Consider the following 24,111-nt stretch of genomic DNA (forward strand, 5'->3'; position numbering starts at 1 on the left):
TACACACACACACACACACACACACACATACATTATATATATAATGCATATTATAGTAAAACTAAAACCATACAATTTTTTTGCTGCTTTAATAAAATAAATATTAACTGAAATAAAATCAAAATGAATATGGAAATATAAAAATAAAAACTAATTCAAAATATTAATAAAAACGAATAGTATCTAAATGATACCAATATAGCATGGATATATTATTAATTATCTTCAAATTATTATTAATTATTAATATGTATCATTAATAATATACTTTAATATTATAAATTTTGGCATAGTTAATAAATATATAATAAATAAATATATTACTAGTAATTTTTTTTGAGCCCATTGGAAATTGGTTTTGGTTGAAGGAAAGTCATTTCAGAGGTGGAGAAAGATTTTAATATTATTATTATTTTGATGGAAGAGTCTAAAGCATTTATCATAATGTGCACTGATTAATGTGCCCTGTCTTTAAATGTCTGCTTTACTGCAAATATCCACTAGGGGCAGTGGTGTCTGTCTTCACGTAGAAGCAGCATAATCCATGTATGAAATCCACCAGTAGGGGCAGCATAATATATTCCACAGTCCTCCAGTAGAGGCAGTATAATCCACATAATGGAGAAGCAGCATGCTTTATCCACTCCTGTATGTTTGGTCTGGCCCTATTCCACAAACATCTCACGCAGCCTGCCATGAATATTTCATAGTGTGTCTCTGTCCATCACACGTTAGGTCTACTGCATGACCCAGCTATGAGGGGATTTAGAAATAAATGTGAACGAAGGCGAGAGAGAAATAGAAAAATAGTGAGAGGGAGATGTGTAGACTGAAGCCACCACGATCCTCCTGCTGTTGCAGGAACCTTTTGGCTCTCAGCGGACAGAAAAGCGAAGGTGTTTTCTGTGTGTGTGTGTGCGCAAGCATCTACTTAGCATGCCTGCATGGCTGTCCACAGCTCAGTTCACCTCCCTGCCCATCTGGCCAGCTGTGGGTTTAGGGAGCGTGCGTGCGTGTGTATGTGTGTGTGTGTGTGTGTATGTGTGTGGGGCAGGCAGTGCAGATAGAGCGTCTGTCTGTCTGCTGCCCCTCTGGAGAGCAGGCTAGCGTGTGACAGACTGTCTTTCTCTGCTCTTTGCTCTGCTGGAGAAAGCCTTGGCCAGTGAGAGAAAGAGCGAACCAGCTTTACATAACAAGTTATATTGAAAATAAATCATAAATAATCTATTATTAAATATTCTAATATTGAAATATTCAAATTAAATAAATAATTCTTCTTCATTTACTCCAAATGATTACGTTTTTTTTTCAAACCCTAAAACTTTGGGCAACTAAGATTATTTTTTAACGAACTTAATACTTCTATTCAACAAGGATGCATTAAATTGATCAAATATGAGAGTTAATTTTTTACACAACTAAGATTCTATTTCCGATAAATGCTGTTGAACGTTCTGTTTAAAGTTGATCAAAGAATCCTGAAAAAATGTAACACGGTTTCGAAAAATATATTAAGAAGCACGACTGTTTTCAACAATGATAATAATAATAATAATAATATAATTATTCTTGAGCTGCAAATCAGTATATTAGAATGATTTCTGAAGGTTCACGTGACACTGAAGACTGGAGTAATGATGAGCTTTACCATCACAGGAATAAATTACATTTTAAAATATAGTTATTTTATAAATTATAACAATATTTCACAATACTACCGTCCTTACTGTATTTTTGATCAAATAAATGCAGCCTTGGTGAGGATAAGAAACTTCTTCCAAAAACATTAAAAAATCTTACTAACCCCAAACTTTTGAACTGTACTGTATGTTGAAGTTTAAATTTGTCAGATTTTAACCATGCAAAGAAGTCAAAGTAATGTTCATAAATCAGGAAGTAAGAATTATAAATAAGTGCTTTTAAGAAATTGTTTCAACTAAGCCAATAAATATCAGTTTAAAGTGGTAATATATATATATAGAGAGAGAGATTTTTTGCATTGGTTGACTGAAACAAAGCAACCAGAAGATGGTGATGAGCGAATGTTAGTAATGTGGCAAATTTTGAGCATAATTTGGGCTATTGTACAGTTATTGAACATAAAAAGATGCCAGACTTTACAATACTGCGATGCTGCGCTGTGAAATCACATTTGAATGATATTCACCTAGAATTCTGCAAACGTTTGGATAAGAGATTGGCTGCATTTTATTTCTGCAGTAATCTCTGTGTTAGTGTCATACCTCCTTTCTGTCTCTCTCTCTGTCTCTCTCTTTCGCTGTGTGAGGGCAGAAGGAAGTGAGAATGAAAAATAAGGTGATGTCCGTCTTTCTGCTGATAATAATGCGCAGGTTCAGCTTGACTGACGCAGGGGATTTGGCTTGTGCTGGATGGCAATATATCTCTTAGGCCAAAAGGAAGCCATTTATCAGACCTGAGTAAAGGACATTCATAGCACCCTCCCTTATCCTACAGACTGGCCCAGATGTCTTGTTTACTTCATCCCGGAGCAGGAAGGCAATTTCAACCCCACAAAAACCTTTTGCTTCTCATTTCAATTCTTGAACCTGCGATGCAGGTTGGGATATTATTTCAGTTTGTGTGTGTGTGTGTGAGGGGGGAAAAGAGAAAGTAAGATATAAAGACATGCCACGCTGTATGTGTTTGTATTGTATTCTAAGGCTTTCCACATAATCACCTTGTATAATCTTGTCACCTCCTTTTTTTTACGGAGCAGGGATTGATGAACACACATGTAAAATCAAATAAAAAATCAATTCTGCTTCAGTGTAAACTATCAAGTAAAAATCAAAACTGTATTATCACACACACAATGCTGCTCAGCTAATATTAAATATTGGAAATCTCATTAAAACATTTCTTACAAAATAGTTCCAGATTCAATTCCCTGGCTAGTACATTTATTAATTAAATTAATTAATTGAATTTAATTTTAAACATTCATCTTTTTGCTATCACCTAAAATTCCATATATAAATTAGGGTTGTCAAAAGTACTGACTTCGGTTTTGAGCGCTGTTGAGCGGATTCCTAAACAGCTCTGATTGGCCATTGTGTTCATGCACTCAACAGATATGTCTGTGATTGGCTACAATGATCAACGCTTCAAAAACATGTTGTAAATAGACATCTTTGCTGCTCTTCACTAAGCACTTAACTATACTAAACCTAAGTGTACGCTGAAACCTTACATTATACCACAACATTATTTTTTTGACGCAAGTACATACATAGTATTTAAAGACATCTACAGCTTTTTCAAATCAAATGAAAACAAATGATGAGAAAAAAGTCAAATTATTGTTGTGACAAAATGCAATTACTTTTGTTAACTTAATTCAAAACACTCTTAGTAGACAATGTTGTTACATTTTAGATGACTTATAGCTAAATGTTCTGTCTATATTGTTGGTAAACAATTTTCATGGTTATGAGTGGGAGTTATGAGAGCGTGCAAGAGTGACAGATGTCCTCCGGCTCGGCTTCGCTCCTGTACATCTGACTGTCTGCTGTGTTCATCATCATCTGATGATAATAAGACACTGAGACACGGGCCGTGAACACCATCTCATATCTCTCTTCCTTCCTGACAGGAGCTGGTAAAACACACCCATGATGCCACAGACAAGAGTAATTTACGGCAAGCGCTGGACGCCATGAAGGTGGGTTGAGTGTGTAAATGTCCTTTTCATAAGCTGCCTGTTGCTTTGACTTGTGTGTAATAGTCTACTGAGAAGTCTGCAGCAGCGTAAGCACTCATTTGAACCATAAAATGACAAATGAGGCCTCCTACAGTCTTCACCCGACAGCTAGGCCTTGTTATCTGCTCTCATACACACATTAGCTCCCCATCATTGCATAATTTATACCAACAGGCTTTTAATCACCCATCTTTCTGTGATATTAGAGGCCTTGTTCAATTTGAAATGACAACAGTGACAAATTTCATTCTCTTATAGCTATTTATTTTGCATGGGCATACATCAACTTTTTCGTAAGAAAAGCTTTCGTTGAAAATCAATGTGGCCCTCTTGACTCAGACATGATCAAGATGGTGCCGAATGCATCTTGACAGGTAACCGTCCGCTAATTGAGGCAAATCAAGCTGAGAAGATTGTGCAGATTGCACCGAGGGCTGTGATGATTTCATTTGGATAAATTAGCCACTTAGCATTGATTGGGGTATCGGGCTAACGCGGTTAACCTCCTCAAGTGCTCCCCTTAAAGATCCTCATGGTGGGCGAGCATGAGCAGCCCCCCCATTCTCTGATTATTCTAGATATGCGATGATGAATGAGTCGCTAAACTCCACTCACGGGAACGGGGGGCAATGTGTTCGCAATGACATTTGTCAAATCAGCCTCGCCTTTCAGACGCTAAATCTTATTTTATATTTTTAGACGGAAATGAGTCCCTTGAAAACATCACATGGGCGACATTGTCAATAAGGAAGCTGGGGAGGAAATATGGTTATTTTTAGCTCACTGATACAAAGATTTCCTTGTTTATACCCAGGTCAAAGTCTAAGCATGTTGAATGTTAAGGTGTTTTGTTTGCATTTCCATCTCTTCAGGATCTGGCCCAGTATGTCAACGAGGTGAAGAGAGACATCGAGACTCTACGAGACATCGACCAGTACCAGAAATCTATAGAAAACCTTGTGAGCTAAATCACACACTTCGTATAAATCACACACTTCATTTAAAACTAATGGGGAAGCTACTGTATTCAAACTACACTTTTGATAAAGTATCTAGCTACATTATAAGCTAAAAAGACAAATTTTCCACCTCAGTAAGTTTTTTTCAGGAGAGAATATCCCTATTGTGTACCTCATGCAAAAGTCTACTGCCTCTGAAACAACATTTTATTTCACTGAGGTCATCTTAAATTGTTTTATTTGCCTTTTTTTAAACAATAATAATATATTTTAACAAAATAAATTCAGATTAATTTGTAGAAGTTTTATCAAAGTTTGATTTTAAGAACCTTAACTTTAATAATTAGATAACTAAGTTAGTTTTGATATTTTGTTATTTCATGATATTGTTAAAATTGGTTAGTATTACATAATATAATTTATTTAAAATGTGTGTGTGTGTATAAATATATATACAGTTGCAAGAAAAAGTATGTGAACCACTTGCAGAATCTGTGAAAATGTGAATAATATTAACAAAATAAGAGAGATCATACAAAATACATGTTATTTTTTGTTTAGTACTGTCCTGAGTAAGATATTTTACATAAAAGATGTTTACATATAGTCCACAAGACAAAAAAATAGCTGAATTTATTAAAATGACCCAGTTCAAAAGTTTGTGAACCATTGGTTTTTACATACCTGCAAACTAGTCGCTTTTCGCCGAAATTCGCCGTTTTGAATCAAAATATGTCATTTATGTGAATCGTGTAGATCCGAAGAGTTTTTTTTTTCGGGGGTGGGTGTCAGGGTGAATTTGCAGGCACAATAAACCTCACAAGAATCGAAAATGGGCTACTTTCCCATAGACTGGAGTGAGACTATAAACGTCTCTCGAGCTGTCGTGATCTTTTTTGACGCTCTGTGGTGTGACTGACATCGCTGTAGCGCTTCAGTTCAAAGAGGTTACCTGTGTGTGGTTACCTGGATGAACTGTTTTTTTTGGTTTTGTGATGGTTGTTCATGAGTCCCTTGTTTGTCCTGAGCAGTTAAACTGAGCTCTGTTCTTCAGAAAAATCCTCCAGGTCCTGCAGATTCTTCAGTTTTCAAGGATTTTTTGCATATTTGAACCCTTTCCAGCAGTAATTGTATGATTTTGAGATCCATCTTTTCACACTGAGGACAACTGAGGGACTCAAACACAGAAGGAAACACAATGCATGAAGAGTTGGGGGGTGAAAACTTTTGATGTCCCAATTTTTCTTATTTTGTTTAAATATCATTGTTTTTCATTTAGTATTGCCCTTCGGAAGCAACAGAAGATATTTGCATGTTTCGCGGAAGAAAAATTAAGTACAATTTACCTTGATATTCGAATTCAAAAGTTTTCACTCCCCGGCTCTTAATGCATCATGTTTCCTTCTGGAGTATCAGAGAATGTTTGAACCTTTTTTAATAGTTGTGTTTGAGTCCCTCAGTTGTCCTCAGTGTGATAAAATGGATCTCAAAATCATACAGTCACTGCTGGAAATGGTTCAAATATGCAAACAATGCTGGAAAACTGAAGAATCCGCAGGACCTGGAGGATTTTTCTGAAGAATATTGGGCAGTTTAACTGCTCACAACAAACAAGGGACTCATGAACAACCATCACAAAACAAAAAAACAGTCGTAGATCATCCAGGTAACAACACACAGTATTAAGAATCAATGGTTCACATACTTTTGAATGGGGCCATTTTAATAAATTCAGCTATTTTTTTGTCTTGTGGACTATATGTAAAAATCTTTTATGTAAAATATCTTACTCAGGACAGTACTAAATAAAAAATAACATGCATTTTGTATGATCTCTCTTATTTTGTTAAAATTATTCACATTTTCTCAGATTCTGCAAGTGGTTCACATACTTTTCCTTGCTACTGTATATATATATATATATATATATATATGGTCACACTTTAGTTTAGCACTTTAGTTCTTAACTCTGTTAAGATCATCAAAATGAATCAGTGAAACATTAACCACTGAAACAAATTAGTTTACTAACATGAATCACTCTTCGCAGTGCAACTTTTTTAGGAAGGCGTATTTGAATAATTCTTCAGTTCACTCTGTTGAAAGGCTGTGTGCTTCTTTATTCACGTTACACTCAGTGAACACTTGGTGGGAAAAAAAATCTACTGTATGTTACTGGAAATGCTGAACTATTTTAAAAACAGCAGAGATGGTGTCAGACTACTAAAACTGCACTGATTTGCATGCCTACTTTTAGTTAGTTACACCCCAGCAAGTTAAGCAGAGACAGTATGAAGCTTTGAACAGTTTTTGTGGAGAAAGAAAGAGAAGTTAAGCAGAGACAGTATGAAGCTTTGAACAGTTTTTGTGGAGAAAGAAACATCTAACTCAAGAACATTGACCCCTAGCAGTGTACAAGCATGTCTGCAATGAGTTTGCTCCATTTCTGTGTTCTGCAGAATCAGTCTCTCCGTAACTACGGGAGACCGAAAGGTGACAGCGAAGTGCGAGTATCTTCAGTCGACAAACGAGCCAAACAAGACAGGTGAGATGATTAAAGTGTGGAATACTGCTCAGCCTGAAACTCCGCCGGTCTTTACTAAGGCCTAAGGGTTGTGAAGGTGTCACCCTCAGGCACTACTCTTTTATTTTCTCTTCCTCTTTTGATCTTTGCCTTTCTTCTGTTGCAGGCACATCTTTCTGTTTGACGCTGCTGTGATCGTATGCAAACGACGAGGAGATAACTATGAGATGAAGGAGGTGATTGACCTCCACTCCTTCAAGATCACCAACAACCCGACCTCAGAAAGAGAAAACCGAAAGGTGTGCAGCCGGTCTCCTAATTGCCTCCAAAGTTCGCTGCTCCAAAGCCGAGGGCAGCAAATGTGCTGTTATGCTGTAGTGCCATAATCAGTTACTGCAGTAGAGCAGCTTTCATTCGCACAGATGGTGTTTCCTATTAAAAACCGTCTAGCGACTGCTAACGAACGCAGCCGACACCAGACACAGCTAAATTAGAAAACATGATGTCGTTTGTTACTATACATTATGTGCTGCTGTGCCAGGGCAATTATTGGTTAGATAATTCTATAAATATAACATGTACAAGAGTTTCTTTGAGAAATGAAGCTGAAGTTTTAAACACGCAAGGTAAACATAACTATTATTTTTTCTAATACTTGCAGTTAGTGATTTAAACAATCTTTGTGCTAAAGACATGAATTATGCCTCAAATTGTTCGACTTGTTGAGGAAAGGTGTTTTTGTTCATTTAAAGCTGCAGTCCGTAACTTTTTTTGGTTAAAAATATCCAAAATAAATTATTGAGCAAGTACATAACCAATCAGTGTTCAAAGCTATCTTCTTACCTTAGCCCGATTCACAACGGTAAGCTTGTAATAATGTTTTCTAATTTGATTAGTTGGTCGGTTTTTGTGGGAAATATGATTTGTCTTTGCATCATTACGTCATGTCCATATACATAAAGAAGAAGTCCTGGCTAGTATATCGCATTTATGGTTGCTGCAGCTGGTGGATCGTTTGTAGCCTCTTCTTACAGCAGCTGGATTGGAATTAAAATTGTCATTTTGATGTAAAAATCTAGTTTTTATTTATTTCATAAAACCAAATGTCTTATTCAAACAAATAATTTAAGATAGACAGGCCTAGTGTCAGGATGCACAACTGATTATTGAACTGCATTGTATGTTTGTTCACACTGCACACAAAAAAAGATTTGTTTTTCAAATCTATCTGTCCACACTGTCATTTCTTTCAAGTGATGAAATCTCTTCCATTTGTTCTACATCACTTGCGATATGATGTAAGCGTCAGCCCAATGCTAGTAGACGATAACAGGATGACCCTGCTAGATTTGATAGCAGCATTTCGTCAGTCTTGCATAAACAACAGTGACCCCCTCAAACCATCATGCTTTGTATTCTCATCGTTGTTAGAGCATCTTTGATGTTTTGAATCAAAGGCCTTAAGACGGTGTTTGTCTTTGCTTTGTCTGTGTGTGTGTTTTGCATTTATAACATGGATGTTGTTGCCTTCCCTGTCTCTTCCAGTGGTGCCACGGATTCTACCTCACACACAACCAGGGTCAAAACGGCTTTGAGTTCTTCTTCAAAACCAAGGAGCTAAAGAAGAAATGGCTGGAGCAGTTCGGCATGGCATTGTGAGTGTGTGTGTTTGTGTTACAGTATGACCTCTGAAGGTCTGCACTGTGTTGTTTTTCAGGTTTGTTATCTGTCTTGACAACAGACACAAAGACATGATTTAGCTATGACAGTATGTCCAGGCCCTGATTCAAGACTAAAATACCATTAGTGTATATTTTTACTACAGAACAAACACAGTAATGAGGACAGACTTGCTTAGCCAAGCATTTTTGCAGTGGTGTACCTTATAAAACATAATGTGACCCAAAGGGTTTTCATTCTCTCAGACTGGTTGGTTCAGTTTTGCAGATAGACTGGAGTAACAGTATATACACCAAGTATTTTTTCCTTTTCTTTTTGTGTTTGGGTGTTTTCTGCACTTTTAAAGCTGGTATTTTAATGGACCCATAATGTTTCTTGCATTAAAACCTGTCATAAATTAGCTTTGCATGACCATTGTTCCTTATCCTTACAGGAATAGCTCACTGAAAATCTTTAATTCAGTTATTTACTCATACCATTCCAAACCTGTATGATTTTCTTTCTTCTATGGAGCACAAAAGAATGTTTGTTTCCTCATGTGGTTAAATTAAAAGGGGACTGGAGCTTTCAAGCTTCAAAAAATAATGCACCTTACAAGTATAATAAGAAAAGTACACATGCGCTATATTCCAAATCTTATAAAGTCATATTATTGCTTTATGTTAGAAACAGATTCCAATTTCAACCAAAAACATTGCTATTCACTGATAATTTTCACCTCAAGAACTGAAGAATTGCTGTGAATGGATCACTGAGTTGAATCTAAGAACTACATCAGTGAACAAATCATTCAGGGCTGTGTTTCCCGAAAGAGTAGTAAATCATTTAACCATTGCCACCAATGGTCTCTACAATCAACTTAGCTCTCAAGGCTTTTGAGAAACGCAGGCCAGATCAGTTTGTAAACTGTATCAACTGACTCACTGAAAAGACAGGACTCAAAATAATGGTTCGGTCACAAATTGGACATAGGATCACGATCCCTCGGGAATGTGCCAAGGAGAGTCTGTGTGGATGCCAAGTGAAAAAAGTCTTTGCTTGTTCCTATTGTATGGATTCAGAAGACTTGTAACATAACACATGGACCACTTTTATGTTCATTTTTTGGTAATTTTACTCTTTTAAGCTTATTTTAAAAGAGCGAATAGTTCATTATTCAAAATTTGTATGGGATTGGAACAACATGAGGATGTCTTTATTTTTTGGTCAACTGTTCCATTAAAGTGCCCCATATTATGCTTAATTTAAAGGTTTCTAATTTTGTTTTGGAGGTCTCCTACAATAGGTTTACATGCATCCAAGGTCAAAAAACACTTTAATTTTCTCATTATATACATTGCACCCCTTCTTTCCGTGAGCCTACTATGCTGTGATTGGTCAGATGGCCCAGTCTGTTGTGATTGGTCTACCACTTACAGCACGTGACGGAAACAAAACACCCATTACTATATCTTAATTTCAGCTCTGGAGGCTTCCTCAGCACTTGATACACAGTGATACGAACAGTAACGATAGCCTCAGTTTTACCATAACGGATTTGCCACAAATGAAATTCTGTCATCATTTCTTCAAGAAATGAAGAATGCTGGTCATTTAAAAGAATGCTGGTAAACAAACAGTTGATGATAGCCATTGACTTCCATAGTATGGAAAATATACTTTGGCAGTCAATGGCTACCATCAACTGTTTGGTTACCAGCATTCTTCAAAATAACTTCTTCTGTGTTCAAACAGGTTTGGAACAGCTTGAGAGTGAGTAAATGATGACAGAATTTTCATTTTTTTTGGGTGAACTATCTCTTTAAGAGTTCTATATGTAAATAACTGAAAATAATAATTATTCTGTTTTGATATTTATACATGGGTGGTCATATTATACACATTAGAACATTTCTACATAGTACATCACGCTGTTTTATTTAATAGAAGCAAGATAAATCCTGTTTTATACGATAAATTCTTTGTTATTTGTACCCATCCAGAGGCTTTTTATCTTCCTTCACTTTAATTTGATTCTTTTCACTATTCTTAGGAGAATCAGAGATTCAAGTAAATCTTTGTATTATGAAATACTAACGAAATAAGTGATCCCACAGCTTACCAATGAGAAAAAAAAGAGAGTGAGAGAAAATATATTTATAATTCCAGGCTGATGACAGCAACAATCAGTAAAATGCAAATGAATAACGCAATAAAACATCTGACAAGTGATCTACCAAATTTCAGACGTCATATATATCCAAAAAAAGCACATCCACACACACACACACACACACACAAAACCCCATTGGAATAAGACGGGAGAAAAAAAGTGTAATGCACCAAAGACAGGAGACAGGGCTCTGATTAATTAGATAACACGTTTTTAACAGATTTATCTGAAGGGCTCATTAATTCTGGTGAACAGTGATGAGTCAGTGCTCTCTTTCTCTCTGTCATGTGTCATCAGATCAGTCTACAACTGAAGCTGATTGGATATCAGTGCTTTTACATACTCCGAGCTCTAATGACGACATCAGCACACACAGACAGCTCTCTCATCTGTCCGTCATCTGTTATTGCCTTTATTATGAGGGCACTCGCAGCTCAAGGGTTATTCAAGATGGATCGAGAGAGAGAAACAGAAAGCGGGTGGAGGGTCTTGGACTATAAAACAGTAATAGAGACACAGATGACATCATGACTCCTGCCCTGCTGATGCTGTAATTAGTGGTGCATGCTAATACAGCAACACTATTGCTTTAGCTCATACTACATAATAATATAAAACAGATCATTAGTTAGAATATAAATGGAAAAGTCATTTTGTTATGTGTTATATATGCAGTACGTTCAAGGATCTTGTTAAATAATAGCATCCAAGCTTTGTGGTATTGAGTTTTACAAGGTCGTCATTAACATTTTTTTTTTTTTACCAGAAAATAAAAATATCTAGTTACCCTTATGTGTCTTAAAGGGATAGTTCACCCAAAAATGAAAATTCTGTCATTAATTACTCACCCTCATGTTGTTCCAAACCCGTGAGACTTTTGTTCATCTTTGGAACACAAATGAAGATCTTTTTGATGAAATCTGAGAGCTTTCTGTCCCTCCATAGACACCTATGCAACACTTTGACGTGTGTAAAACTAATCCATATGAATTGAGTGGTTTAGTCCAAATATTCTGAAGAGACACAATCACTTTATATGATGAACAGACTGAATTTAGGCTTTTTATTCACATATAAACATTGATCATCGAACATAAACAGAAGCTCAACCGAACCTGCTTGATGCACGAGAACAAAGCTTTTGGGGAAGCTCAAACATGCTGTGTAACACATGAGAATGAACCATTGGTTCTCACACATCAAGAAAACATGAGCTTGAGCTTCTGTTTACCACAACTGATGTGTGAGTTGATGAATGTTTATAAAAGCCTAAATTAAATCTGTTCAGCGTATAAAGTGATATAAGGCATCATTATTGTTCTCTTGCATACTTATTATTATTCTTCTTCCACACAAAACTTTGGCGCGTAACTTGTCCCGCACCGTTTGTCATAGACCCACGAATGAGGCGTCAAATCGTGCGGATTATTGAGGAATGGTGTGCTATGACTTTTATAAGCGATCGGGTGTACGATGTTCGCCCAGCGGGTTAGTTATCATGCTAATCATGTTAGCATCATGCTAATCAAGAGTGCTGAGTTTTGCCACTGCAAGCACCATTCACATTTTCTTCAGGAAATGTACATTCTAGAAAATTTGGACTAAACCACTCAATTCATATGAATTAGTTTTACGATTCATGAAGCGTCAAAGTGGAAGTTGTGTAGCTGTCTATGGAGCGACAGAAATCACTCAGATTTCATTAAAAATATCTTAATTTGTGTTCCGAAGATGAACAAAATTCTTACAGGTTTGGAACGTCATGAGGGTGAGTAAATGATGACAGAATTTTCATTTTTGGGTGAACTATCCCTTTAAGAGGCAATCACAGCTGATTGGATGGAGGGAGCAGACTACAGATGGAAACAAGCGGTTCTGTGTTCACAAGTTACGTTCTGCAAAGTCTTCAGTCTTGTTTTTAACACCCACTTTCTCTCTCAACAGATCGAACATCTGTCCAGAGAGCGGGAAAAGTAATTTCCATGAGTTCCGCATGCACACCTTTGAGACGACCACATCCTGCAGCTCGTGTAAAATGCTGCTGAGGTGAGCCTACCATTTAAGCTTTGTGAAATGACACAGTATACCCACAATGCACCTTAATGAGATGTTTGCACCTAGAGTAAATTAGGGGGTGTATGGATCATTATCACTTGATGGCGTATGTAGGCGTGGCTAAAGAAGTGCTACCCTAGTTACATGTAGATCATTACTGAATAGTTTTGTAATGGAATGGAAATAATGGAAGATGTTAATGCAAGTCTCTTCTATCTATCTATCTTCTTAGAGGAGTCTTCTATCAAGGGTACCGCTGCTCCAAATGTGGTGCTGGCGCCCATAAGGAGTGTCTTGGCAGGGTGGACGTCTGTGCCAAAAGCAGTGCCGGTGAGCCCTGCATCCAACACAATAAACTCTTTCTAACAATTTCTGTGCATGCACATTATGAATCATCTATTTACAGAGCTGCGCTGGAGCCTCTGGCTCATGTTTCAGCGTTATGTGATGTCGTCTTACCTCACTGCACACTAATGATTGACCTACACTGTACTGTAGCAGACAGGGCAATAAAAGCTGTCAACGCGCAGAGATTCCTAATAATCTAACCTAGGCCACATAGATAAGCTTGATGTCTGATGACAAACAGACAAACAGGCTTGGCTGGCTTCCTGAACTCATGATGTATGCATGTTTGTGTGCGCCTGCCAACAGTGCCACTTCTTATTGTTCTAGGCATTAGTCAGGCTTCTATAGAATTTCCTTGTTCCCGCTTTTAGGCACAGCTGAGCTCTCTCTAAACTCGCATCAGTTCTGCACATCCCATGTCCTATTAGCTAATTTGATTGTGATTTAAGCTATCAATAACAATAAAACACAATATGAACAGAAAATGAAAAAACAAAAACAAAAAGACCCCAAAAAGGGTTCTGGTAGATTCACTAACTCTTAAAATTGTGGTCTTACAGTACCTCTGACGATGTGAGATTCTGCTGGATCACATTTGGCTTCCAGGGCATTAGGGCACAAAATAAAATGGACAGATCAGAGCAGATTATTTCATGTAGAAATGTTCTACCTTTACCACGACACATATATCATCTTGAATTAATTTTTTTATTTTGTATATGATTAGTTGCATTTTTTATTAAATCTTAGTTTTTAAACAAGCAAGCAGGGATGGTGGAATTCACTGGAAATTTACAGACACTGAAAATGAAATTAGTTAAAATTACACGCGTAGGGTGCGTGTTTGTCAAGTGTGGCCTCTTTGATGTTTTGTACACAAGATTCCACTCTGTGTTTGTATGTGCACGCCTGCGTCTACGCCTCTGTGTTTGTGTGTTACTAGCTCTTGAGGTGTACGCTAGTGCAACAGGACAAAGTTCACAGTGTATATTCTGAGTACAGGCCAAGCCTCTCCCTCAAGAGCCAATGAGACTGGCTCCCTGTGCATAACTCCGTCTAGTCCGGCCCCTCATGTCAATTTAGCTCGGGCAGCTGTCAGGTACCTGCAGCGTAGCAAAACAAATCGTAAATGTTCACAGCACACCGTGTTCCACACACTCTAATGACAGTGTCTGTACAGGGTGTTTATTCTGAAATTGTAGATTCACTCTAACCATGCCTGTCTTCAATATGCTTGCAGATTCCAGCTCTTTCGGATCACAGGTGAGGTTTTTGTTCCTTTTCAAGTAAATCTATGGTGTAGTTCTGCCCCGCAGGGCCTCATTTACTCCTATTGATTTCCATTTAAAATTAGTACTATAGAAAATTCTCTTTTACAATGCACTTTAAAGTTGCTGTAGCATTATTCACAGAATTGTTTTTGAAGAAATATTACTTTATTAAAGTTTGATGCAATAGCTATGGGGAAACATTATGAGATTATTTCTAGCCCAGAGTTCATTGCAGTTTAGAATGATATATATGTTATGGATTGTGCATTTATTTAATTGCACACCAGTTTTATTAATTGCATCGCTTCCAACATAACACCACGGTCATCATTTTGCAATAACAAACCCAATGTAATTTATATAGCATGTAATAAGGATATTGACATGCAATTTGCCCAGAGTGCAGTTCAACACTGATGGCAAATTGCATGGAGGAAATTCTTCATTCTCTATTCTTCGTGCTTATGTTACAGGATGAACGTGTTTTGTGCAGTGGTGTGACAAACAGTGTTTACTTGTCAGATTTAATGATGAGATTAATTGTGCTATTGCACAAAGTTTTACTTAATTATCAAATCATTAATGCATTGCAATGTCTGTGAGTGGCAACAGTATGAATCATGTGATTTATTTACTGTGATTACAGATTGGAAAAACAACCTGTCGTGGAGGAGACGCAGGTAAATACAATAAGTCACATTTTGCATTCTTTAAGGGACAGTTCACCCAAACATGACTAACCAGCATGCTGTCAGTGAATCACAAAAGGATGGTTTTTGAAGCTATTTTTAATACAAGATGTGGTCACTATGGACACTAAGATTCTTCAAAATTGTCCTTTTGTGATTTACTGAAAAAGAAAAAGAAAAAAAAAGAACAGTATTTAGGTTTGGAATTACATGTTACTGCATATAATGATTGAATTTAAGGTGAACAGTTCCTTTAATTTACAGTTTGGCATGTACTGCATTGAAATTTGTATGTTCGTCATTGCTATGGCTTTGGGGTTTCATAAGCGATCATGCTTACAAAACATGCACAGTCTTGTACATTACATACTTCTTCAATCTGAGCCAGATTGCATATTCTTAGTAGTCACTGAGCCGTAGTGTTGATGTTTGCTGTAAAGGCAAGCTCATACATGTAATTAGGGCTTAGTGTCAGATTTAAATCAGATATGAGCGGGAAACACAATATGCAAAGACATTTAACCACTGTTGCTCCATTTGCCAGCGTAGATAGGCCCAATACTTAACCCACTTCTCCCAGTGAATGTTCACTCATTTTAATTGCATTATGTAGGTGTCTTAAACTGTGGAGAGCTTCTTTAGTTCAGATGTGTGAGCTTCCCTGACCCTCAGTCTAAACTATATTAGCACAGGTAGTTCACGCCTCCACAGAAGAGTATTCATGTCCTATTTTAAAGAATCTTTTCTTTTATTCATATGATTTTTTTGAATAACCTCCTACTCTTTCCTGAACTAATAACCACTCCCAAATACATCATGGTCTGGTGATTGGTTTGCGGCATTTTAATCTGACTTAACCAACACTTGAAAATGGGTGCTTTAACATTTTTACAGAAACACCTTTTGACCGAAATATGTCCACAAGTGAGCCTTTCAACCAGGGTGCGAATTATGGGGGTTATGATCTTTAAGTTTTTTAAAAGTGTACATTACATTTACATTTTATTTTAAGAAACCTTAATTTAAGGTAGGTCGATAGGTAGATGTTTTTTAAAGACTTTACGTCTTTTAACTTAAGTGCAACATTTTTAGAACGCTGTGTCATGCACGAGACACTGCAAAAGACAGTCAAACACATCCGTCTAGCGCATTTACATAGAAAAATGATGGAAATATAGCACAATGGAATGGAAAAATGCGTTCTGGCTGACAGAAGAGGCAAGTCTTTGCTGAAGAGTCAACATCCTTCATTTATGTCTTACAAAATAAAAGTCTCGCATCAGAAAAAATATTTCGAAATAAGTTTTTGTTGTTGTTGTTGTTTCTTTGACTACACACTCCGCGACCCTCTCAAAATGGTCTTGTGACCCACCAGTTGAGTAACACTGAGATAGATGACTTTCACCACCTCGACCACATGTTCAATCTCACATCGCTAGTGTTCAGCAGCAGTCATTCCACCCATCAGTCTGTCGTAAAGAGGGCCACATTATCTTTAATTATGCTTTCACAGTGCCATTGATAGTTTAATCGATACCCAAGTGGTGATAAATGTCCACCTGGGATACAGGTTCAGATATCAGGGGAGTGACTGCAGGTCTGCATGCTGATAGAGCGACGCATCTCCCTTGCCTTTGTTTTTAATAGCTTCATGAATATTTGAAATAAATGGGTGAATCAAGCTAAATTGCAAGTTGTTGTTTCTCACCCCCACCCATCATGATACACCCACTCCTGAGTTCATTATATCTCTGTTAAGTCACCCTGTCTGCGTGAGAGGCCTCCTGATCCCACACAATATTGAGGTCGGTAGATTCATTAAAGTTATGGTGAGAGAAGCTCTCTGTGTAGTGTTTGCTATCATGGGAATCTCTCCGTTTGAATTAAAGTAGTTCCTTCCTGCCTGTTCAGCGCTGCTAGATTTGTCTTCATCAGAAACAGCCTTTCTGAAAAACATTTGTTCACTTCAGCTGAATTTGTTATTTCATGTGCAGATTTCATACTATATGATATCTCAAATAGTGCTGCTTTTTGAGAAGAGGTGTGTTGTTACTTTTTAAAGTGAGCTCTTTTGTATTGTGAAGACTTAAACCTGCAGTTTTGTTTTCTTTTGGCACATTCAGACGACCTTTTATGAGTTGTTTTGATGCAAAAATGCATTTTAGTGTTTATTGCTGCTGACTCTTTGCTCTTGTGCTCAAAGGTTCTTAGCTTAGCATGCCAGCAAGACGCTTCCCTACAGAGAAGCACAAGCTCACGCTGTTCTTTAAAGCGTCTTCAAAGACAGCCAGCTGTGCTTGGAGGCCCAGGGCCTTGGGTGATCTGCTGGGCTGGAAGGCTTCAGCCACAGCTGGTTGCATTAAGAGAGTCTACACTCGCCTCTCATCATCAGAACGGCAGAATATATAGAGCTGCAGCAACCAGCTGAGACCATCACTGTTGACCCTTCAGCAAACCAGCCCTGTGCACACAAACACACTCATTCATAGCTCACTGGAGCGTCTGAACGACTGTCCGCTCGGCACAGATTGCCCCGCGGCAAGACCTGTGCGTGCAATTACTTGAACGAATAAAAATGTGTTTTAATGCTAATTAGGGTAATAGCCAGACTGTACAGCTAACGTTTGTGGTCAGCTGGTGTTCGTACACACTCTAGGCAAAATTTGGCTGACACACCAAGCCGATGTCAAAGAACTAGCGGTGACGAAAGCCGATTGTGTTGTCACCTCGCAGCCAAAAAGCTGCGCTTGAACACGCAGCAAAGACTACTACAGCTGACTGCCAACTACCACACTAGCGTGTAAGAAAATAACTGTCTATATCAGTAGGTATCAATAGTCTATATTTGTCATTCAAAAGAGAAACCGAAACTGGGACTGCAGATATACAAATGTAAACAAAGCAGCTTGCTTACCATTTTGAATACCAATAATGCTAATCACTTTCTTCATTCGAGGCGGCTTATGTTGTTATGAAAATATTAGCATTTCGGAATGCTCAGGTAAGATGATGTAAAATTAGAACAGCCTTCTATCTTCTTTGCTCTCTTTCATCATTTCCGTGTTTAAGAAACCAGCATATGCTGGTTAGGTATGTTTTGAAGCATGACAGCTGGTTTGAGCTGGTTTATGCTGGTCCTAGTTAGTCATGAGCTGGTTTAAGCTGGTCTTGAGCTGGTTTCAAGTTGGTCCTGAGCTGGTTTAAGTTGGTCCTGAGCTGGACCTAGTTGCTTAGGACCAGCTTAGGACCAGCACTTGACCAGCTTAAACCAGCTCATGACCAGCTAAGAACCAACTAAAGACCAGCTTAAACCAGCTCAAACCAGCTGCCATGCTTCAAAACATACCTAACCAGCATATGCTGTTTTTTTCAACAGGGTTTCTCTTTTATTCTCGTGCACTGACTCCTTTGCTAAACTGAACAGCCAATTGGAGCGAACTCCCCCTTACATGCTGAATTGGACTAACTCCCACTGACATGAGCCTGTCTATGTGTGGAAAACACAAAAACTAGCCCGATGTTGGCCAACTTGGCATGTCACGACCCTAAGAATGAATTGCGTCCACTGATAGCACGGTTTGTTTTAGTTTTTGCTTTAGTAATTGATTCACTAAAATGATCAAGGAATAGCAGAAAAAAGGCCAGCTATGGTTTTAAATGCTAGTTTGTGGAGGATGCCACTTGCCACAGACTACCTGTTAATATTACAGACTTTTTGAATTAGCTTTTATTTAGTTTTTGTTTTAAGCTTTATTAGTGTTATATGCTTTTGTCGTTTTTCATTTTTTATATTTCTATTTAGCTTTAATTTATATTTATTTCAGTTTTACCTTAGTAATTTTAGTACTTAAATGTATTTTTTTTTTTTTTTTTTTAGTATCTGATTCACTAAATTAATCAAGGAAAGCATAAACATGGCCACCTATGGTTTTAAATGCAGGATGCTGCAGACTGCCTACATGAATGCATTGCATGCATGACTGCACGAACTTTCTAGACAATACATGAGCTTGCTGACATTTTTATGATGGATTGACGTGATTCTTCTGTCACCTGTGGTGATTTACGATAGCCGCGTCACGTAAATAAACCTGTTCTTTATGTGCTGGAGTGTCAAAACATGCAGTAATGATACTTTGTCAAAGTTCAGCATGCTCGTTGGCAATATAGACAAACACACACTCAAACACACACACACACAAATGCATTATTTTAATAATTTTTCTGTTTTTTCCTAGGTCTACCTAAGATGCAGGTCATCCGTAATTATTATGGTGTTCCAAGCCCCCTGAGCGGCCCACCGCTTAACATCCAGGTTGGTGACATCATCGAGCTGATCGAGGCGAACGTCCGCAGCTCTTGGTGGAAGGTGAGACAGTTTTACTCACTCGTCATAAACTTTTCAAGTCATACAGCCCTGCAGGAACGGCACTAGCATGTGTTCAGCTGCTAATTGATTGCCTCTCGTGTTTGTGGCAAAGGCCGAGTGACTGTGTTGTTATGCTTTTCTAAGCGTGACTGACTGTGAAATGCTAACTAATCCAACCCTTTTTTAAACACAAGAAAGCTGTTGTGAGTTAGGTTTCATAGCTATACAAAAACATCAGACGAGCACAACGCCCAGAGAGCAGACACGCGCTTGACGACAGGTTTAATTTGACATGTTGTCATTGGATAGAAGGTGTTGCTGCACATGAGCCACACAAAAGAAAATCACACAAATAGATTTAGATTAATGATTAACTCTTACTTGGAATACAATATTAACCACTTTCCTATGAACTTTTTTTTCCTTATTGTGCTTTTAAACTTTTACAACAAATATATATATATTCACCATATATACATATATATATATATATATATATATATATAGCTTTACTTTATGTATGCCAGTTTTACTTCAGTAATTTAAGTACTTAAAATTAAACTTAGTTAGTTGACAAGGCAAAACTGGGCTTGTTAAGTGATTACATGGGCCCTGTCCTAAATGTCCCCCCAAATGTCCACATATTTGGTGACATAATGCTGTATAGACCACAAAGTGTGAAGCCTAAAATAACAAATGTGACATGCTACTGTCTCATGGACTTTAAGGGCACTCTGTAATCATCGCAAGACTGAAAGTGTGCCATTTAGGATGGGGTCCAAGTCTCCTGCTGATTTTTCTCATGAGAAAAAGATCCAGTAAGTCACACACTGTGCTCAGATTTGCCAAAATGCCAAAGTCCAGATATCAATAGTCAGAGATTTCAGTATGAACTTGAGCATTTGTCATCAAATTCTATAAAGACCAAAAATTACCCACATTAATTGTAATTTTTGTCTAATTTTTGTAATTTTTAATACTCTTAAGGAGGCACACCTGAGACAAAGATGATATTTAAATGATACAATTGAGTAATTATGTTTCTTGAACTACTTTTGAGCAATAAAATGTTCTTCTGGGATGGGACACAAAAGAACATGCAGTTCATCCTTGATGCCCACTCTTATTTATGTGCCAAGGCAGTGAGGAAACCAGCCAATGATTATCCAGAGAGCCAGAGAATTGGCAGAGCCCGGCAAGCACTCGAATGCCCCTACATCCCTCTCCGTCAGACGGGTCCAGCTGTCCAGGACGCTTCTCCACAGCCCTGTTTTAACATGTTAATCTCATTCTGCCTCATTCTAAGACCCCTGTCTGCTGCAGGCTCCGATCGCCCAGCTGTCCCGTGCACCCGGAAGTTGTTTGATTTATTCAATTTGAGCTCATGCAAAATTACACCGCCCGTGTCACCTGAGACCTCGTAATATCCAGCGTCCCGCGGCAGCTCCGGACGGAGCAAAGGACGATCAGAGCCCACGTAGCCGTGGTAACCCGGAGACAATTATTGCCGCTCTGGTGCCTAGACAAACGCAATCACTCACTGTAATTTCATTTGGGCCTTTGGTTGCCATCTGTTTGATCTAACAGGGTTATGAGTTTAATCATTATTAGGCCCTTATCTGAGCAACAACCAATAGTGGGGCGGCATCATGAGTGCTGATAAAATGTCAATGCGCTAAATGCATTGGGGGGGAGGGGAGGAGGGTGTGCTTAAGGATCCACTTACAAATCAAATTTGTTCAAGGAAGAGGTAGATGAGACAGAAATGCACTTTCTACGTCTCCCTGGAAGACCATCTGAGGAGGAGGAAGGGAAAGATCTGAGCGTTACCGGCACTTTGAGGTCATTCTTGAAGTGTCTGCATATAAATTATTTGTCAATTACTGTAGATAAACATGCAGAATTCACTTCATTTACAGTTTAGGTTGAACATTATGAAGAGCAAACTTTCTCACTCTTCAAATTTGCTTTCAATACTTGTGCACTAAAAGTAGGCCTTTGTCATTTTGTGGTGATTGAAATACTAAAAACGAAAACTTAATAAAAACTACAGTACCTGTCAAAAGTTTGGAAACATTAAAATTTTTTAATGTTTTTGAAAGAAGTCTCTTATGCTCACCAAAGATACATTATTTAATCAAAAATACTGTAAAAACAGTAATACTGCAAAATATTCTTCAGAGTCACATGATCCTTCAGAAATCATTCTAATATGCTGATTTGGTGCTCAAGAAACATTTCTTATTATTATTAATGTTGAACATTTTTGTGGAAATGGTGATACTTTTTTCAGGATACTTTGCTGAATAGAAAGTTCAATGAACAGCATTTATTTGCATTTATTAAATAGAAATCTTTTGTAACATTATATCTTCATCAATTTAATGCATCCTTGATGAATAAAAGTATTAATTCGCTCCTTTTTTTCCACACTGCTGGATCTATTACATTGTTTCCTCATTCTCCTGGTATTCTTCCCGTATTCTCCTAAGACTTTTTCAGCTCTGATTAACTCTCGGCTGTAAATTTGTGGCGTGTCCTGACTTGTGTTAAGTACTAATTGTTACTGAATTATTGAGGAGGAGTTGCCCAACTGAACATAATGTAATTATCTGCCATGGTTTCAGGGTAAAGTCCTGGCAACTAAGGAGGTTGGCTTCTTTCCAAGCGACGCAGTGAAGCCTTGCCCATGTGTGAGTACAAATACCAGATTATATTATGATGTTAAAAACATTCTGTATTCTCTGCCAAACAAAAACAAATGAGATCAAGGCAAGGTAGTCTTGTCCTTGTGTGCATGTTGTTTTCAAATGGTTTAGGTATGCAAGCACTTCTTCAGTGTTGTTTTTGAATGACAGGTGCATTGTGGGTGATTGTGTGTTTGTTTACTGTAATGCTGGTTTTGTCACGTGGACAGAATGTGATAACACACTGTTATCAGCAAGATGATTTACAATCATAATTATGTATGTCATATTAAGAAAAAAGTATGTTCGGTTATCTTTATGAGTGCATTTAGAAAACCAGATACAGTAAGTGGGGCAGATTTTAGTGCTAATATGAGCTGTATTGTCCCAGACTTGAGCTGCAAGTTAAAAATACTGTATGAAAATCAGGTTGAGTGGAATTTAAAGAACAAAAGCACACATGTGTGCTCTACTTTCTCTTTTTGATTCTGTTTCTCTCAGTCTCACATTTTTTTTATCCCTTTATCTTTTTTAGGTGAAACCTACTGACTACTCTTCCCAGCCTTGGTACGATCTTTATTCTCACTACCAGAATATCATTTTTACCAGAATATAAGAATAATTTTTATTATTACCATCTTTGATATTTTTTCTTCTATTTATCATTTTGTGTTAAAATATCCTAACATTTCATTATTATTTAAGTATTTTATTTCTTTTTATTAATTACTATAATTAAAATATTTTGCAAACTACATTATACATACTACAAATAACTGGGAGAATCTTACAAAATATTCATATTATTTCTTAAATTTATAAATCTATATTTATTATTATATCTATAAATTTGACTATAAAATAAATATTTTGGATAATGAAATGTATTATTACCATTACATTTTTTTAATGTAATTTCTCATAATTTTCGTAATTCTGTGCCCCCCCTAATATTTCATTATGCTCCCATTCTGTTTACTGAAATACAGTAAATACAGTTGTAAATTCATGTGACTTTTTTTTGCAACCACAGTTCAGCACTATTGCCTTGTTAGCTTATTAACATTGTGTGTTGCCCATCAAGCCCTTCAACTCTGACCTCTGACCTTTCGTTCAGGTTTGCTGGCCCAATGGAGAGGCTGCAGGCAGAGGCTGCGCTGCTCAACAGAAGGAGCAGTACGTACCTGGTCCGTCACAGAAGCCGAGAGTTTAACGAGTATGCCATCAGCATCAGGTGAGTTAAAACAGCACACCTGGTTATTTTACTATGAAAAAAATGTTTAAAAACAAAAATGACTAATTAGTAAAAAACTAATCTAAACACTAATTGAGAAAAAGTTTCATAACTGCAATATTTCATCCACTGTGGAGTATGGAAGCTTGTTTAAAAAAAACTGTAAAGATAATTGCAACTTTTTATCTCGCAGTTCTGATTTTTTTTATATAAACTCACAATTGCGATTTATGAAGTCAGAATTGTGGGGTATAAACACGCAATTGCAAGAAAAAAAATTCAGAATTACAAGATATAAATGTGCAATTGCGAGAAAAAAAATCAAAATGACGAGATATAAACATGCAATCGCTAGAAAAAAAGTCAGAATTGTGAGATATAAACATAATTGCAAGGAAAAAAGTCAGAATTGTGAGATATAA

General features: G+C 37.3%; 1 protein-coding gene across 1 annotated transcript in view; it reads left to right on the forward strand.

Annotated features, from left to right (window-relative positions):
• Positions 1–24,111, forward strand: part of LOC127505816 (guanine nucleotide exchange factor VAV3) — a 73,838-nt gene that overhangs the window by 36,550 nt on the left and 13,177 nt on the right. The window contains exons 11-23 of the mRNA XM_051881657.1: positions 3,614–3,682; positions 4,594–4,680; positions 7,140–7,225; positions 7,371–7,503; positions 8,750–8,859; positions 12,981–13,082; positions 13,324–13,421; positions 14,680–14,702; positions 15,357–15,390; positions 19,638–19,768; positions 22,396–22,461; positions 22,991–23,022; positions 23,573–23,689. Of these exons, the coding sequence (XP_051737617.1) occupies positions 3,614–3,682; positions 4,594–4,680; positions 7,140–7,225; positions 7,371–7,503; positions 8,750–8,859; positions 12,981–13,082; positions 13,324–13,421; positions 14,680–14,702; positions 15,357–15,390; positions 19,638–19,768; positions 22,396–22,461; positions 22,991–23,022; positions 23,573–23,689 (1,088 nt within the window). The remainder of the gene's footprint in view (positions 1–3,613; positions 3,683–4,593; positions 4,681–7,139; positions 7,226–7,370; positions 7,504–8,749; positions 8,860–12,980; positions 13,083–13,323; positions 13,422–14,679; positions 14,703–15,356; positions 15,391–19,637; positions 19,769–22,395; positions 22,462–22,990; positions 23,023–23,572; positions 23,690–24,111) is intronic.

This window comes from Ctenopharyngodon idella, chromosome 23 (genome assembly GCF_019924925.1).
Source record: "Ctenopharyngodon idella isolate HZGC_01 chromosome 23, HZGC01, whole genome shotgun sequence".
In the NCBI taxonomy this organism is placed as follows: domain Eukaryota; kingdom Metazoa; phylum Chordata; class Actinopteri; order Cypriniformes; family Xenocyprididae; genus Ctenopharyngodon; species Ctenopharyngodon idella.